We start from the raw sequence: 17,079 nt of genomic DNA, 5'->3' as shown, positions 1-17,079 counted from the left end.
GCATGCCTATTCCGAAGAAGGGGCCAGTGTAGACGTAGCCGAAGAGTGTCAAGACCAAAATAAACAGTTGAGTAATAAGGTCCAGGTAGGTAATGTAAGAGGACAGAGGTAGGGGCAGCATATTACTGATCCTTCAAAACAAGAGCAAGGATTCTGAAATTAGCAGGTAGCCATTGACTAACTCAAAGAAGTGACTTACATTACCTTGCACTTGGAAAAGAGCAAACATATATGATGAAAAATTAAGCTAGCCATTAAGGCATTACGGTTTACAAAATCTTAACCTATATTCTTCAAAATTATTAAAACTAAATGTGAGCAGATAACTCACCCTTGTTCCTTTTGTTCCTGGTAGTCCTGGTTCTCCAGTATCACCCTGTAAGAAAAATGTAATAAATATGTCTTTCACAGTGACAAGGGTTTAGGGAAATTTTCCCATTTAAATATTAAATTTACACTACCTTAATTCCTGGTGCCCCAGGAGGACCTTCAGGTCCTTGCATTCCAGGAAATCCAACCACACCTTGTAGCCCAGGCAAACCTCTTTCACCCTACAAAGAAAAAGAACACATCAACATTAGAAAACTATGATTCTGCTGCTTCTAACTTCCAGTGTTTCCAGAGACAAGGTTGGTGAGGTAGTCTTTTATGGGACCAACTTCACTCAATTTTTTACTCAAATATCTTAGGACAGACACATCCTCAACAACACTATATACAATAGTATACTGTCCCTTGTAAGGCTGCATCAGCTGCCAATAGTAATTACAGATGATATATAGGTGGAGCTAAACATCTGAGTTTGGTGTTTGATAGAGAAATCTAACATCTGTAATGTCGATCTGTATAGAAGCATATTGCAAGGTAGGATGAACAAAGGAGACAGAGGTACACAGAAGAGTCATTTGTGTATTTAAAAGAAGAAAATGTACTTATCTCAGTCTTTCTGAGCAATGTTCTACATGACGACTCATGGTATCACAGGCATGGTTATCCATCATTGACATGCCACTACATTGCCCCTCTGTAACTTTTCCTCCAGTATGATCATTTTAGGAGTAGCACAGCTGCCACCACGTCTAGTAGCAAATTACATACATCTGAACAGTAAATATAAGGTGACGAGTAGTATAAAGTATGAACCACCATGCTCACTCCTCTAACATTTATTAGGCTAGATTCTTCCAGTTAGATAAAATTTTGTGTCCCAGAGGATGGTGCAGAGCCCAAGTGCTCTAGGAGAAGTTTGGGGTAAAAGTCCTTCCCAGGTGGCTTGGTGAACAGACTACCCCATCTATTAGAATTTTATTTTCTGCTCTCAGGGCCAAAAGAAACAGAGAGGTAGCTGGGTTAGTCTGATCGTGGTAGAACAAAAAAAGCAGTCATGTAATACTTTAAAGACTAACAAGATGGTTTATTAGGAGATGAGCTTTCGTGGGGCAGACCCACTTCTTCAGATCATATTCTGAAAGTCAGGGCCCAAAGAGTGACTTTTGATATCCTTGTGCTGAAAAGTCTTCTCCTATGGATGGGTACAGGCCCATATTTATTTAAATCAGATCATTCTTTTGATGACAGAAGACTAGATCTATCCCACATTATGAATTAATCCTGTAGCTACTTAATGCTCACTAACTTAGAGCCCCATATGAAACCAGCAGGAGTTCTGCATGCATTGTACAAGGATTATTATTTTTTAGTTTTATTATGGTAGCACCTAGCCAGAGACTAACTGAGAATGTTGCTTTAATATGCTAGAGACTGTACTAAGAAATTTTAAAAGACAGTCCCAAATCTGACGAATTTAACAATCCAGGCACAGACCAAAGGTCCATCTTGCGAGATATCCTGTCTTCTGACAGTGGCCAATGTCAGGAGCTCCACCCCTGTTGCCAATTCCCAGTTCTGAAAGAGGCTAGGGACACCATGCCTTCCCATCCTGGATAATGTTCTCATATACTTATGTTCTTATGTCCTAAATTCCTATGCCATGTAAAATCCCACAACAAATGAAATAAGAAACACATTTCTGAATTTGCAGCAAAAAAGGTGTGAAACCCTAACTGCACAATTGGTTTAAATATCAGGATCCAGGAAGAGGCATCTGACTAAATGTGGATGTAATTGTTCTAAAATCTGGAAGATATCAGAAATACTAAATGGATTACTGAGGTACTTAAACTCCATGTTTTGGCTGGCTTATTGGCACTGCAGTAGCAAGTACATCTACAGAGAACAGATGTTATCTTATTTACAAGCAGGATTTTACAATGAATCCTGGGCACTTGCTCCTGTGACCTGATGGGAGATGAATTAGGGATACAGAAGACACTAAAATAGATATCAACACAGTTGTCCATGGCTCAAGGAAAGCACAACATGTGCAAACGAAGGGGGAAAATGAACTCCAGTAGAAGTACGTAATTAAGTAATGCTTTCCATTCAAGGAACTCAAAGCATTTTACAAATGGAGCTCCTCAAAACACCCTTTGAGATGGGGAAATATTATTTCTCCCATTCTACATATGGGTAAAATTGAAGCAGTGAATGGTTATGGGCCTGCTTCTCATGTGCTGGCAATGTAAAGGGGCCTGGAAGTGAGTGTAAATAGCAGAGATTCAGGCCAAAGTCTGCATGCTGCGGTACTAATTTAAACAGAGCCTTTTGGTAAATGAAAATCAGGCCTAAGTAAATTGCTCTTGTTCACCTAGAGCTATTTGTTACTTCACCATCTGCCTGGACTAGGGGGTAGCATGTAGCTGTATTGACCCAGCAGCAAAGAAGATAAAATAAAGAGTTTTAATCCCAGATTCTCCTCTCATCCCACTGTTCATGGAGCATGGGAGTAAGTTATTTTACCTCTTTTTGTGGAGCAAGTTATTGCCTGCTCTGTGCCTGGCTGGTTAACCTAGCAAGTAGGGGGAGAGGGGCCAGAGATCTTGGTTCTTTCTGTCCCTTGTCTGCCCACTCTCTTGCAGAGCAGCCTCTATTTTTCCCACTCTGCTCACCAGGTCTGGAGTCAAAATCTAACCAGTGTCAAGCAAACTATTAAAAAAGCCTTAATCACTTGTGCGGCCATGTGAAGGCTGGGACAATCTAGTCCCCCGTGAGTCAGTGACAGAATCAGGAATCGAAACCAGGTGTCTTAGCTTCCAGTCTCCTTCTCCTACTTATTTGATTATGCAGGCCTGCATGCAAATGCTCACCCTCACATCCTTCATGGTCTGTCATGGGGCCAATTCTGGCAGACCTAGGGAAGGCAGGGATGGCACATTGCTCCAGCCTCCCTCCCCTATGCTTCGGCCGGCCAGGGGAAAGCAGAGAAGCCAGCCTCCCTCCCCCATGCTCCAGCCATCCAGGTGGTAAGAGTACAGCAGTGGTTTTCAACGTTTTTTCATCGGCAGACCCCTGTAAGAATTCAAATGAATGTGCAGACCCTTTTGAAAATTGACAGAAAAGCAATTGCCTACAGGTTTACAATATTGAAATGACTTCTCAAGCAGCTACTTCATTTTTCCTGGCAACAATCTGGATTTTAACTACTCAAGCTGCTTGCACCTGCAATTATCATGGCATGGGTTGTAAAGTTATACCCTGTAGGAACACATATTCATTCAAATAGACCTATTTTCCTCAATGAGGGTAATGGCATGAGTAAGGGCTAATCAGGGCACTTAAAGGCTCCAAAATATGGCCCGTTTCCATCACTGTATATGCTGAAAATTAGCTATTTAAACAAATATTTGAGGTTTATGGACAGATGTTAGTAGCTCCAGCTTAATTATGACTCTTCTCTCACACACATACACACCCTCTTGCCAGATGAATCTGCCTGGAACATCAGAGGTTTGTATGTGTGCCAAGAGAACATTTTTTTCTTAAATGTTTTATGCAAAACTGATTATGCTGTTTTGAGGTGACAGTTAAAAAGATGCCACAGAACAGGTGATCTAACTTCTTTCACCATTTTCTCCTAGTTTTCCCCTCTTTTAACTCAATTTTTAGGAAAAAGTTGGTTTTGGTGAGGCTAGTTTTGAGTTTAAGCAGAATTATGTAGTTTCTAAAAATCTGAAACCTATGTTATGAGCCCTGAAGATTTAATATAACACTATAATTCTACACAGCCCTAATGCGGACCACACAAAATCTATGCTGTTATATTGTTTGGAGTTACAGAGTTTAGAAAGAAATCAATTGAAACACAGGGTATGTCTGTACTGCACACTTATTTTCAAAATAAACTATTCCGGAACAATTATTCTGAAAAAGCTTATTTCGAAATAGCACGTCTACACTGCAGGAAAGCCTCAAAATTAGTCTGAAGCAGACTTCTGTAATATAAACATGCTTTCTAAATTTAGAGCTCCACAAGGCACTGGGAAGCAAAAACTTAGAAGGCCCTGGTGAGGAGCTATTTCAACATAGAAGCAGTGGAGCATCTACACATGCCTTATTTTGAAATAACTATTTTGGAATAGGTGTTAATCCTCGTTGAATGAGGTTTACAGATTTTGGAATAAGCCTTCCATTATTTTGAAATTATTTCAAAACTATTTAGAAATAACAGAATGGCTGTGTAGACACTCACATTGTTATTTTGAAATAATGCAAGTTATCTCCAAATAGTGGTGCAGTGTCGATGCACGCATGGAGAGCTATAACATCTTCACCACAGACAGTGACAGAGGAGGAGAGTCAAGAACAGGTGCTACCAAGTCAAGAGTAACCTGTTCCTGACTCACCATCCCTGTCTCTGCCTGCGGTGAACATAAACCTCTCCCTGAGCAGGCTGATCCGACAGCCCCACCTGTTCATCCTTCAAGTCCTGAGCCAGTTGTCAGGCCCACATCCATAACACCTTTGGGTGCAAGAACACTAGATGTCCGCCATAATCCATCTATAGAAAGAAGGCCTCCTCAAAGTAGGAATAAGAGATCCTCCGGAATAGGGCTTTATTCCGGAGGATCGGGCCAGTCTAGACGCTTTTTTCCGGCTTTTCCCCAAGCCGGAAAAAAAGCAGCGGACATGTTTATTTAAATCCGCGGGGGATATTTAAACCCCCCCCGGATTTCCCTATTCCCACTTTCAAAATTAGCATGCCCCTTCCGAAAAAGGGGCCAGTGTAGAGGTAGCCGAAGAGTTCTTGGTCAAAAAGTCTTCCACAAGAGCGTATCTACACTGGCATGTGCTTTTGCGCAAGAGCATCTATGGCATTACACCTGTTCTTTCGAAGTGTAACTCCAAACCAGTGGCATTGCAATGGTGTAAAACAGACTGAGAGTTTTAAAACAAGGTGGAAATATTCACCATTAAGTAATTGGGCTTCGTTTTCCACCTTGTTTTAAAACTCTCAGTCTGTTTTACACCATTGCGATACCGCTGGTTTGGCGTTACACTTAGAAAGAACAGGTGTAACGGAGCTGAGTGTCAGGCCCGATTTGTAGATGCAAATTACTGGAATCTGTACTTCTTTTTTTAGCCACAAAAGGAAGGATTAATACTAAACATTTTTCCATATTAAAAATAAATAAAATAAAGCTCATTTGCTTGTCCTTAATTGCAGTTGTCATTTTCAGTAGTTTATCATAAATACATTTACTCAAAGAATTAATAATTTCTATTGTTACACATTTGCAAAGCAAGTACTATTTAAAATCTTTGTAGTATTACAGTGTTTACAGTTTTGCACTGCATGCTATCCAGAATCAGAATGTATGTATTTTAAGTACTATCTACAGTTACAGGATTGTGTAAAGTAGAACATAATAAGTTATACAGTCTTATTAAGAACATATAGAGCCCATGCATAGGACCTCTGACCAAATTTTGGGGTTTTGCCAGAGAAAAGCGCCAGTCTAGACGGGATCTTGCAGAAAATAAGCCCTTTTCCGGAAGATCCCTTATTCCTACTTTCAAGGGCTTATTTTCCGCAAGATCCCGTCTAGACTGGCGCTTTTCTCCGGCAAAACCCCTAGCCAGAAAAAAAGCAGCAGCCATGTTCATGCAAATGCCACGGGGGATATTTAAATCCCCCGTGGCATTTGCAATTCCGACTGGTCTCATTAGCATCCTTTTTCTGGAAAGGGGTGCCAATGTAGACACAGCCATGCACTTTGGGGTACAGCCTGTGACAGCTTGGAGATTGGCAAATTCTTTTCTCCTTCCCTGACAGAAAGAATCTGAGGAATTGGTACGAGAAAAATCTGGGCTCAGCTTTTTTGATCTGGCCATGCTCCAATCAGCAGAGGACTTGCTTGGAGGCAGTATAGAAAGAGTCTTTATATCACCTTTCCAACTCCAAACCTGGTGGTGGCCAGGTCCAGGAATTGGAATTGGAAAAAATTCAGAAAAAAAGCAACAAAAACTATTAGAGGTTTAGAATGGCTACCATATAAGGAGACATTAAAAAGACTGAGACTTTTCAGCTTGTAAAAAGAGACAGCTAAGGAGGGGGATATAAGAGAGGTCAATAAAATCACAATTGGTGTAGCGTAGAGAAAATAAATAAGGAAAAGTTATTTGCTCCTTCCCATAACATAAGAACTAGGGGACAGCAAATTAAATTAATAAGTAGCAGACTTAAAACAAACAAAAGGAAGGATTTCTCCACACAACCTGTGGAACTCACTGCCAGAGGATGCTGTGAAGACCAGGGCTTTAACAGGATTCAATAAAGAATTAGATACATTCATGGAGGATAGGCCCATCAATGGCTATTAGCCAGGATGGACAAAGGATGGCATCCATCGCTTCTGTTTGTCAGGACTTGGAATGAGCAACAGGGATGGATCACTTGATGATTTTTGTGTTCTGTTCATTTCCTCTGGGGCATATGCCATTGGCAACTGTTGGAACACGGGACATTGGGCTCGGAGAACCTTTGGACTGACCCTGTATTGGCTGTTCTTATTTTCTTCTGTTTTTATGTTAGGTCAGCAGCTGAGGCAGCATAAGGCAGCTTCATGGCTGCTTTAAGTTACTGTTCTGACATTGCAAAGCAGCCAGCTCATAGTGGGCCACCTAAATTTCACAGATTTTACGAATAGCAGGGATCCCACTACACACATCTAATCTGACTTGCTGCAGAACCCAGACATGAACTTCCAGTGAATCCTGTAGCAGAATTATTTTTTCCTGATATGGAAATGAACACTGCCAAGCCTATTAAATATGTTTATCCTAGTCATCTAGGAAAAACTGCAGAGTTGCAGCAAGTGATCCCAAACCTCCAATAATGAGTCAAATCGGGATGAAGATAGAATTACAGTGCTGTTCTGTGTAATCTATAGATATATAGCTTGAGCCTAAACCATATTTGGGTCCTTGATTAGAAACTTGAAACAGGAAGTCCCAGCACACAGACAGGAGTAACCTGGAAGAGTGGGACAAGCTTAGAGAACATAGGCAATAGAAAAGTTTGAAAGGTGAAGATGAAAGTGGTATAAAAAATATTGCACAAACTGAAGACAAGTTAAAAGAAAGGATATTAATTTCCACTCAAGATCATCTACTGCATTTGTTAGGTTTGAGTAATTCTTCCTTTATTGTATTGCACATTGTATTAAACCATTTAACATTAAATATCCTGTAAATAGGGGGTAAAATGCTCCACACTCTTCCTTCTTGCTTTGTGAATATTAATTAAGGTTTGTCTGGACCTGGCATAGCTTAAATATTTATCATATTCCAAAGACAGAACAGCAGAAAAACTTATTGAAATTTTATTAAGACTCTAGGCTTGATTGAAATGTGACTTTATATGTATGTTTCATATCCTTGCCAATGATTTGTCATGGACATATTTATAAAAAATAACCTCTACCATAAATAGTAAAATCATGGACTGCTGGTCCTAGACTTCACAGACTGCAGTGAATTCTTATAAAGTAGTATTTCATGTCTTAACAATTACATATTAAATAGATACTGCTGTTGTAGATAGCATATTTTTTTCTTTCAGGCTTCCATGAAATGCTATTTTATGCTACTGTTAATGTTGTAAAACAAAGTTACTTCCTGATATAGCTACAGTAAATGCTCTATTTTTCCAATGTTGAAATGCCACTAGGCAAATTGCATTGTGCCTCAAACCTTAAGTCAGAGTGCCTAAAGTTTCTTTTATAGTTAATGTTAACCCAATGAAAGCAGTTGGATATTTTGTTTCAGGTCAAACACAATGTTTTAATTTGAGGAAAGTTTAATAAAAGCAAAGGAAATGAAAGGCTAATGTCCCAAAAACAGAGATGGAGGTGGTACCATTTGCCTTATACCCAACAGCCCAGTCATTAGGGCACTCACTTGGAACACAGAAAACCTCGGTTCAAATCTCTGCTTTAGAATGGGGACTTGAACCAGGAGTCCCCACTAAGTGCTGAAATTATTGGGTTCTAGTCAGGGATCCACTGTTCAACAGTTCTGGGCTTCCTTTCTCTGCCTTCACTGCTCCCTCCTTGGACTATTTCCTACTAATCTAGTTCTCTTTCTACACTACAGAATTGTTGTGAAAAAACCGGTGGAGAGTCCACACCTCAAGCACATTTTTGCACAAGAAAATCTACAGTCAATCGACAGAACAGAGGGCTTTTTGCGGTGTAGGTATACTTCCTTCTACAAGGCATAACTCCGTTTTGCCCAAGAGTTCTTGCACAAAAAGGTGTGTGTGGACGCTCAACGGGTTTCTTGCGCAAAAAGAGCCTATCACAAAAAGCACAGGTGCTCTGATGGCCATTCTGTGAATGGCAATCAGAACTTTCTTGCGCAAGAGTGTCCATGCAGTGTGGATGCTCTCTTGTGCAAAAGCACATGGCTTTTGCGATGTGCTTTTGAGATGTGGACGCGCTTTTGCGCAAGAAGTTTTTGCGGAAGATCTCTTCCACAAAAAGTTTCTTGTGCAAAAACCCTGCAGTGTAGACAAAGCCTCTGGGTGTACCAGCTCCTAGAACTGGATGAATGAATCTAAACAATTTTACTCATCTGTATGAATACTTTGTCCTAAATAGCAATTAAATGGTTAATATGCTCTTTTAACCAGTAGTAATGGCTAACTATTTCTTGTCTGTCCAAATGTCTCAAAAGGCAAGTAAAATCCAGGTAAGCATGAAAACAAACATATAGCTTCTGGCTATTTCTTAGTAACCAAGTAACAATTAGGCAAGCATTCAAAATTCTAATCAGTTTAAATAGATGGAGTTCCCACAGTAGAGGTTAGGAAGAACAATAAGTAATTGTGTACAACACCAAAATAGAGGGAGAAAACATCTGAAGGTGTTAAAAACCAACTTAATGAAAAGTACTAAGTTGTTTTATTTTGAATAAAACAACAAAGTTGCTGTAAAATTATTGTATGTATTATCTTGTAAACATGTGATACTTGCCTTAACGTAAAGCAACCAACTGTCTGGTCCTATATGCCACCATTCAATTTAATAACAAAAGCTTTATATTCTAAGAGACATCTGTTGCAGTGAAATTCATTTTCAAAAATCCAGAAAAAAACCAGAAGTAAGACTTAGTCAATTACATGCTCATAATAAAGTATGAGTCAGCTTAAAGGGATTTTTAGCAAAGGGATGTAATTGACATTGGAGGTGATCCAATAAGAATTTTCTCTACTGTATTTGAACATATTCTAAATATGGTTATCCCAGAGACCCAATGAGATAAAAACTTTCTCAAATGAAAGATAAAGATGTCATAATGCAGCCATTATGAAAGTGCCCTTTAGTAACTTTTTATAAGGTATTGCACAGGCTTCTATTGAAAACATTTTGCTTTCCTTTGTATTGTGAGATCACTAATGTAATTATAGGGCAAACAGAGTGTTGATTACAAAAATAAAAGGAGCATGAAAATTCTTCCCACTTTATGGTGAAAAATATATCTCCAGATGCTATGAATTAAGACATTAAAAGGCAAACTTAGCTCCCACTTCCACAGCTGCTGAAGTTCACAGGAAGCAAACTGGTGTATCCATTTTGTTAGAGGGGGGTTGATTTGAGGAAGTTCTTTAAAGTTTGCACAGTACTGCACCTATGGAGACCAGCTTAGCAAGGGCTCCTGTCTGGGCATATGTAGGGTGTGGGTAAAGGAAAAGCAGTGATTGACACAGAAGATATGCATTAAGCCTCCACTCATCTTCTAACAGTGGGGATATATTAGAGGTACAGAAGAAAATTGTTCCACCCAGGCCTGCCAATGGGGGAAAAGAGAGGGGACAAAAGGGGCTATTGCCCCGGGGCCCAGTAATTCGAAGGGACCTAGGGTTATTTGCTGCCACCACCACTGCAATAGCAGTGTTGGTGGCTGGAACCTCAGGCCCCTTAAATTGCTGCTGGAGCCACTCCAGGTGGCTCTAACGATTGGGGGACCAGTGTGGTGCACTCCGAGCAGCACAGAGGACTAGCTGCCCTGCCCTGCTCATGGCTCTGCCGCTTCCCAGAGTGCAGAGCCAGGGCCCCCCACCTTGACTAGGGGCCTGTGGTGGCTGTTGGTGCCCTTGGCTTCACCTGTTGGGTTGAGTGGCCTACTGGATGAACTAGACAGCCCGTAGGAGTAGATGCCTGTCTTCTTTCCCCTGAACAACTTTCCAGGACCTAGTCCAGCTATTCAGGTTTGGGGCTGGGTTGAAGATTTGGCCCAAAATAGATAGGTATAAGTATAATTAAATGTAATTAAAAATTATAGCTTTGAAAAAGTCAGGTATCCTCTCAAACCCTTTAAGTTATATTCTAATGCTTGGCATCAGTAAAAACAAAATGAACAGACTTTGATGGACTTTTGTAGCATTTCACAGTCCTTTTACTTTATCAATGATCTTTTAGGGATAGCTGCCCATTCATTCCCCTTTTTGGATCTCTCTAAGGCAGGGGTGGGGAAACTTTTTGGGTTGAGGGCCGCTGATCCACAGAAAAATCAGTCAGGGGCTGCACACAAGTGAGAAACAAAAAAAAGAAAAACAAATCCTCACTGATGTGGCCCCTGGCTAAGAAACAGAAAGACACTCTGCACATTCCCCTCACACACCAGAGCCTAGTGGGGTTAGTCTAGTAGATTTTGTGTGCTCCAGGCAACAGGGGGGCTGGAGCACTAGCACAGGCTCCCAAATGCTGGGGGGAGAGTCCTGAGGCTTGCGGGCTGGATCCAGACAAACCGGGAGCCGCATCTGGCCCCTGGGCCTTAGGTTTCCCACCCCCGCTCTAAGGCCAATCAGACTCCTCACGCAAACCAAAAACATGTATCTATTTAACAGAGTACACATCTAAAACAGAACGTTTTGGGATAACGTTATCATGCATATAAAACAGCATTATTGGGGGTGTCAGGCATATGCATATGGACAGACTTTTTGGAAGAGTTTGCATGGGTTTTGTGGTTTATTAGAGTTTCTGTGGCTGAGTATTGATACCTGATTCTCCTCCACATCCTATTTTTACATAAGTTGTTAGAGTTTGAAATTGTTATCTTGGACTTAAAGATAGTGGAACACTTCCAGGTAAGTAAACACAGCAGCAGAGAAACTATCTCTTCTACCGCTAACAGTTTGAAGTAAGTGACAATTTTAGCACCGCAAAGTAATTCATAAAATGCTGAACACGGCATTTTATTCCTTAACCCGGGACAAAAAGCAAATTAAAAATTCAGATCTATAAACTAATGGATTGTGGACTTAACTTCTGTCCACAATAATTTATTTACTGTTGCAACTGAGAAACAAGAAAAATCTAGAACAGAATGGTAATTAGAGAATAAGACCAGAGTTCAGAATCTTGTGATTTTTAGGAATTCTAGCATGAACATGCTACTTTGTCTTTTTTTATTAAACAGATTGATTCAATTAATGCTACTTCTTGGTTAAAAAGGTAGCCCAGCTATGTAGAAATAGCCTCAGAGACTAACAAAAAATATATGTAGTATCATGGGCTTTCGTGAGCAAAACATTAAACATTAGAGTGCATTTCCCTGTCATGGTGTATCACTTCCTAGGACCTGTTGTTCAAGCCCCCATTCTCTTCTATGAGGCTTGTCTTCCTGGCTGGACTACATTTCCCCTGATGCAATGCAGACTCCCCTCTATCCAAGCAACATACCAACCAAGGAACTTGGCCAGGAGAGGAGAATGGGGGTATCACAACAATGACAACTCCCAGAAGGCCAGGTGCCACAAAAGAGAAATGAAACTCAAAACAAAGGTTTTGGGCCAGTTCAACAAAACAAAATGAAACATTTTCATTTGTGGATGTCAAAATGTTTCCTTTTTAATTGAGAATCTCAAAATGAAAGTTTCTGCCATTTCTTAAGTTTTTTCAAAATATCTGATTCCACAATTTTTTTGACATATTAACTTTTTTACCTGATTTAGCATGAATTCAAATGTTGAAATATTGGAACTTCCCATCAGTGTTCCCCCTCAGCTGCAGGACAGCACAGTTTCACAGTTGATTAATCAGTCCTAGCCAGTGAGTCAGCGCCATGTAGGGTTGCCAGGTGTCTGGTTTTCTACTGGACAGTCCGGTATTTGCACCCTCTGTCCGGTAGAAAAATTCAGAAAAAACCAGACATGTGCAATGTCCGGTATTTTCTGAATTCCCGGCTGGGCGCCGTACGGAAGCCTGGTGGGGGCAGGGGAACGACGGGTGGGGCGGGGCGGGGCGGAGGTCGGGACTCCCAGCCACTCCCCCTGCCTGGCTTTTGCACGTGACCAGAGGTTCCCATTGCCAATCGCAGCCTTGCCTCCCAGCTGGGAGCCTCTAGCTGCATGCAGAAGCCGGGCAGGGGGGAGTGACTCCCAGCCATGCTCCTGTCCCCTGCCCCGCTTCTGCTCACAACTAAAGGGAGTGCCTGCCGGGGTCATGGCCTGAAGGACTCCGGCTGTGGCCAGTGGCTGCATCCCTCCCCCCCCCCCCGGCCCGGTCTGCTTCCCACTCCCCATCCTCCGGGCCCCCTCTTCTTCCGTCCAGCACCATGGCCCCTGACCCCCCCCCAGCTCTGCTTCCCAGGCCCCCCTATCCTCCCGTCCCCCCTTCCTCCCATCTAGTCCCGTGGCCCCTGGACCTCCCCGCCAGCTCTGCTTCCTGCCCCATCCCCCTCCCGGTCAATCCCCCCCCCACGATCAACTGTGTCCGTTTTTTTGGCAGGGTCTACCTGGCAACCCTAGCGCCATGCATGGAGCCCTGAGCCTCTGATTGGGTGGGACTAATTGATCACCTCTAAAGCTGTGCTGCCATGCAGCTTAGAGAGAGCTTCTCATGAGATACATACTGCATGTTCACTCAGCCGTAAAGATTTACATAAAAATTATAAGGAAAAAAGCTTTCTGTAGTTTTCACCTGTATGGAACTCCTAGAATCTGGGAATCTGGTTCCCTAAAAATAGCACATGTTCATGAAAGTATGCATTTAAGGATTATCTGTCCTAAAAATTGTGTTAATGTATTTAAAAGTTAATATTTAATTTCCCTCACTTTTAAAAAGTTTTATTTTCACCATTTTTCTTAACAGATCTAAGCTCTGTGCCATGCAAACCTGAAGCTATCATAATGTGGACTTAAGACGAGCTACACTATTGCAAATCTATGCACTAATGATGCTGCAGTGGATCCATGTCTAACTGCATCTCATTTGTCTTCCAATTATTTCTATGGTTTTGTCAGTATAAGTAAAAAAATTAGACAGGTACAGTTTATACTCACTTTTTGCCCTTTTACTCCACTGCAGTCACATTTTCCACAGCCAGAACAAGCCTGTAAATTAAAGAAAAAGGAATTAAGTCTTGCATTTTGTGACACTTGTAATGCATAACAAATAGTTGACTAAGAGTTTGGGGTGTCATTGATATCATATATCTTTAAAAAACAGCTGTCCAAAACAATTAACACAGAACACTGAACAATTAACTTCAGTGATGCGGTAATATTAAGTTAGTGTGTATGTATCACCCTGTTATTTTGCTCAAGATAGTTAAGGTTGCCAGCTGGTTTCAGCAAAAATACCAGGCACACTTGACATTACATCACAATCTACATTATATCTTATTTAGAAAATACCGGACATTTATAGTTTCTCATTTATATTTTCTCAATTTGTTTCCTGAACAGAAAGCTCAAATATTAGACTGTACGGTTCAAAACTGGACACTTGGCAATCCTAAAGATAGCAGATACAACTGTGCTTTAATAAAAAAAAATGTTTAAGCTTTTACCAGAAAATTCTTTGTAAGCTTTGAATCTTTATTTCTTGGCATGACATTTAAAAGTGGCTCATTTCTAACAGGAAGTATGTTCACTGTGCATCTGGTAAAGTGAAGGCCTCATTTTAGAATTACACAGGGAATCTCATACTTATGACTGTCTGTATTCAGAACATTCAAAAGTTTAATATAGTGTTAAAGAAAAAGCACACTCTAGTTTTAGAGCCTGATCTATAATCTATGCTCTGGTTAATAAATAGATGGCATTCTTTATAAATGTGTTCCCCTAGTTTGAGGATGAAGGGATTGTGCAACTAAGTTTTTTTTATGGTTAATTTTCTACTACTAACAGGGAAAATGGCACATTTACAGAATGTTTAATGCTTTTAGAAAGGCAGAACATTTTTGTGTCTCTAAACTTACAATAAACTATTGTCCATTACACTTACTGATATTAGTTCCCTAAAACATATAAAGTGTCTTTAGCAGTCTTGTGACAATGGTAAGGCAATATTTTTTTTAATAGGAAACTAAAACATTTGTCTCATCACCACAGTAAGCTGTTACATAAACAAGTTCATCTGCAGAAGTTAAATCTGAACAATAGCCTCCAAGACAGTAGGCTGTTCTTAATTTTACATATTGGAAATGGAAAAACTGCCAATGTTTATTGGCAGAGCACTGAGTAACTCCACATATTCCAAGCCTGTTTCTTCCATTTACTATTTTATGCTGTTTCCATTGTCCTTTGTTTTTATTGCTTCTACAACATTTAACTCAACCTCTAAAATATTAGGTAGTTTCAGTTTATTAATAGCATGTTGATTGTGGTGATGGCATTCATATAAAACATGAATAAAATATGTATCAATCTTAAAAGTATTTTAAAAGTAGACTTTAATGCAAAGAAATGTAACACTTTGATAGGCTATCCAAGCCCTTCAGAGCTTGATAGGAAAGCTCTTTAGTACAGCACAATTGTGCTGGATTTTCTGCACTGGACAAACCACTGCCATCTTTACAAAATGTTCAGGGTATGCTGAAAATCAGCCAACTAATGCCCCATATAAGCTCCAAGCTACAAAGTGAATTCTGCCATAAATTCTAGCTATGATTTAATCATAGAATCATAGAATCATATGACTGGAAGGGACCTCAAGACATCAAGTCCAGCCCCCCGCCCTCAAGGCAGGACCAAGCTCCACCTACACCATCCCTGACAGATGTCTATCTAACCTGTTCTTAAATATCTCCAGAGAGGGAGATTCCACCACCTCCCTTGGCAATTTATTCCAATATTTGACCACCCTGACAGTTAGGAATTTTTTCCTAATGTCCAATCTAAACCTCCCCTGCTGCACTAAGCCCATTACTCCTTGTCCTGTCCTCAGAAACCAAGAGGAACAAATTTTCTCCTTCCTCCTTGTGAACCCTTTTAGATATTTGAAAACCGCTATCATGTCCCCCTTAATCTTCTTTTTTCCAAACTAAACAAGCCCAGTTCATGAAGCCTGGCTTCATAGGTCATGACCTTTAATCATTCTTGTCGCTCTTCTCTGTACCCTTTCCAATTTCTCCACATCTTTCTTGAAATGTGGCGCCCAGAACTGGACACAGTACTCCAGCTGAGGCCTAACTAATGCAGAGTAGAGCGGCAGAATGACTTCACGAGTTTTGCTTACAACACACCTGTTGATTTATGGGTTCCTGAGAGGGGAAACCCTGGAGAAGCTGGCAGGTAGGAATTATTTCTCCACTGAGGAAAGGAAGCTGAGCAGCATTGACTCAGCCAGTCATGACAACACAAACCTTTTAAGCTACACCATGAAAAAAGCATCATCTCCCCATCCCCAATAGAGGGAGACAAGGATGTGCTTTGAGATTCCAAATGCCTGAGGAGAAGACTTGCAGATATATAGCTTCTACTAAATCTTTAATTTCTTTACATGAGCTATGAACTGGAAAATATGGTCTGGGAGATATTTTCATCTGAATCAGTGGCAACTAAATGCATACAGTTTCTAGCCCATAATCATTAAGGGCAAAATACTCCTCACAAAGCAAGGTCCAAGTAACATGCTGTCCAGGGGAAGTGGTAAACCAGATATTCTGGTACACGCTGGCTGCTAGTTAAAAGATTATGGCTGCATTATGTCACCAAAGCTACTGAGTGCAGCCAGAGCATACCAATGTCAAACCATTATCTTTTCCCCTTTGCCCTTGCTAGTTGTGAAATAGCAGAGGAATGGTTCTGTGGTTGTGACAGCTCCTGAAGTTGCTATGTCTTTAGTGCATGGGAAGAGAGATCAGGGTGCAACACTGACCTACCCTGATCCTAAGCTAAAGAATCATGGAACTGTTCTCTTACGGAGGCTGCATCTCCTGCTTCAGTTCCCAGAATAATGCCCAAGTCCCTCACACCAAACCTGATTCCACTCTCTTCCAGATCACAGCCTGGGAGGGGAACTACAACTAAAGCATGTAGCCCAATTCAAACAAACATCCCTGGAGCCAAACAAGCATCTCTATTTATCAAATTTGAATAGTAGAGTAATATTTCCCCTCTGTAAATATGTCCATTTAAAAGTTAAACAGGTTAAGATTCACTAACTTATATCTAATACTTAGTGATAATTTCAATTCACCTGCCAATTTTTGTAACTCTGAAGTTTTTTGGTATTTTTGTTTAATGCATTGAGTTTGTTCTTTTCATTGACAACCCTCCCATCATATTTAAGAAAAAACAAAGCTTTTTCTCCTAATCAGCATTCTGCTATTATTTCCTTTTACAGGGCTGGGCAATAATTTTTGAGTGGGGGCCACTTCAAAAATTTTTGAAGTGGTCGCAGGCCGCCCCAGAAGGGGCAGGGCCTCGGAGGGAAGGGGCGGAGCCTT

The 17,079-nt window shown here is 40.7% G+C and overlaps 1 protein-coding gene across 2 annotated transcripts in view; it reads right to left on the bottom strand.

Annotated features, from left to right (window-relative positions):
* The window catches only part of COL4A1 (collagen type IV alpha 1 chain), a 193,983-nt gene that overhangs the window by 104,576 nt on the left and 72,328 nt on the right, over positions 1–17,079 (bottom strand). For both annotated transcript variants that reach the window (XM_075918577.2, XM_075918579.2), the window contains exons 2-4: positions 13,688–13,738; positions 462–551; positions 332–376 (exon numbers count right to left, since the gene is read on the bottom strand). In XM_075918577.2, coding sequence (XP_075774692.2) covers positions 332–376; positions 462–551; positions 13,688–13,738 — 186 coding nt within the window. The remainder of the gene's footprint in view (positions 1–331; positions 377–461; positions 552–13,687; positions 13,739–17,079) is intronic.

Source organism: Pelodiscus sinensis, chromosome 1, assembly GCF_052426305.1.
Source record: "Pelodiscus sinensis isolate ZL-2025 chromosome 1, ASM5242630v1, whole genome shotgun sequence".
Classification (NCBI taxonomy): Eukaryota; Metazoa; Chordata; order Testudines; family Trionychidae; genus Pelodiscus; species Pelodiscus sinensis.
This window is presented reverse-complemented; position numbering and strand designations above follow the sequence as displayed.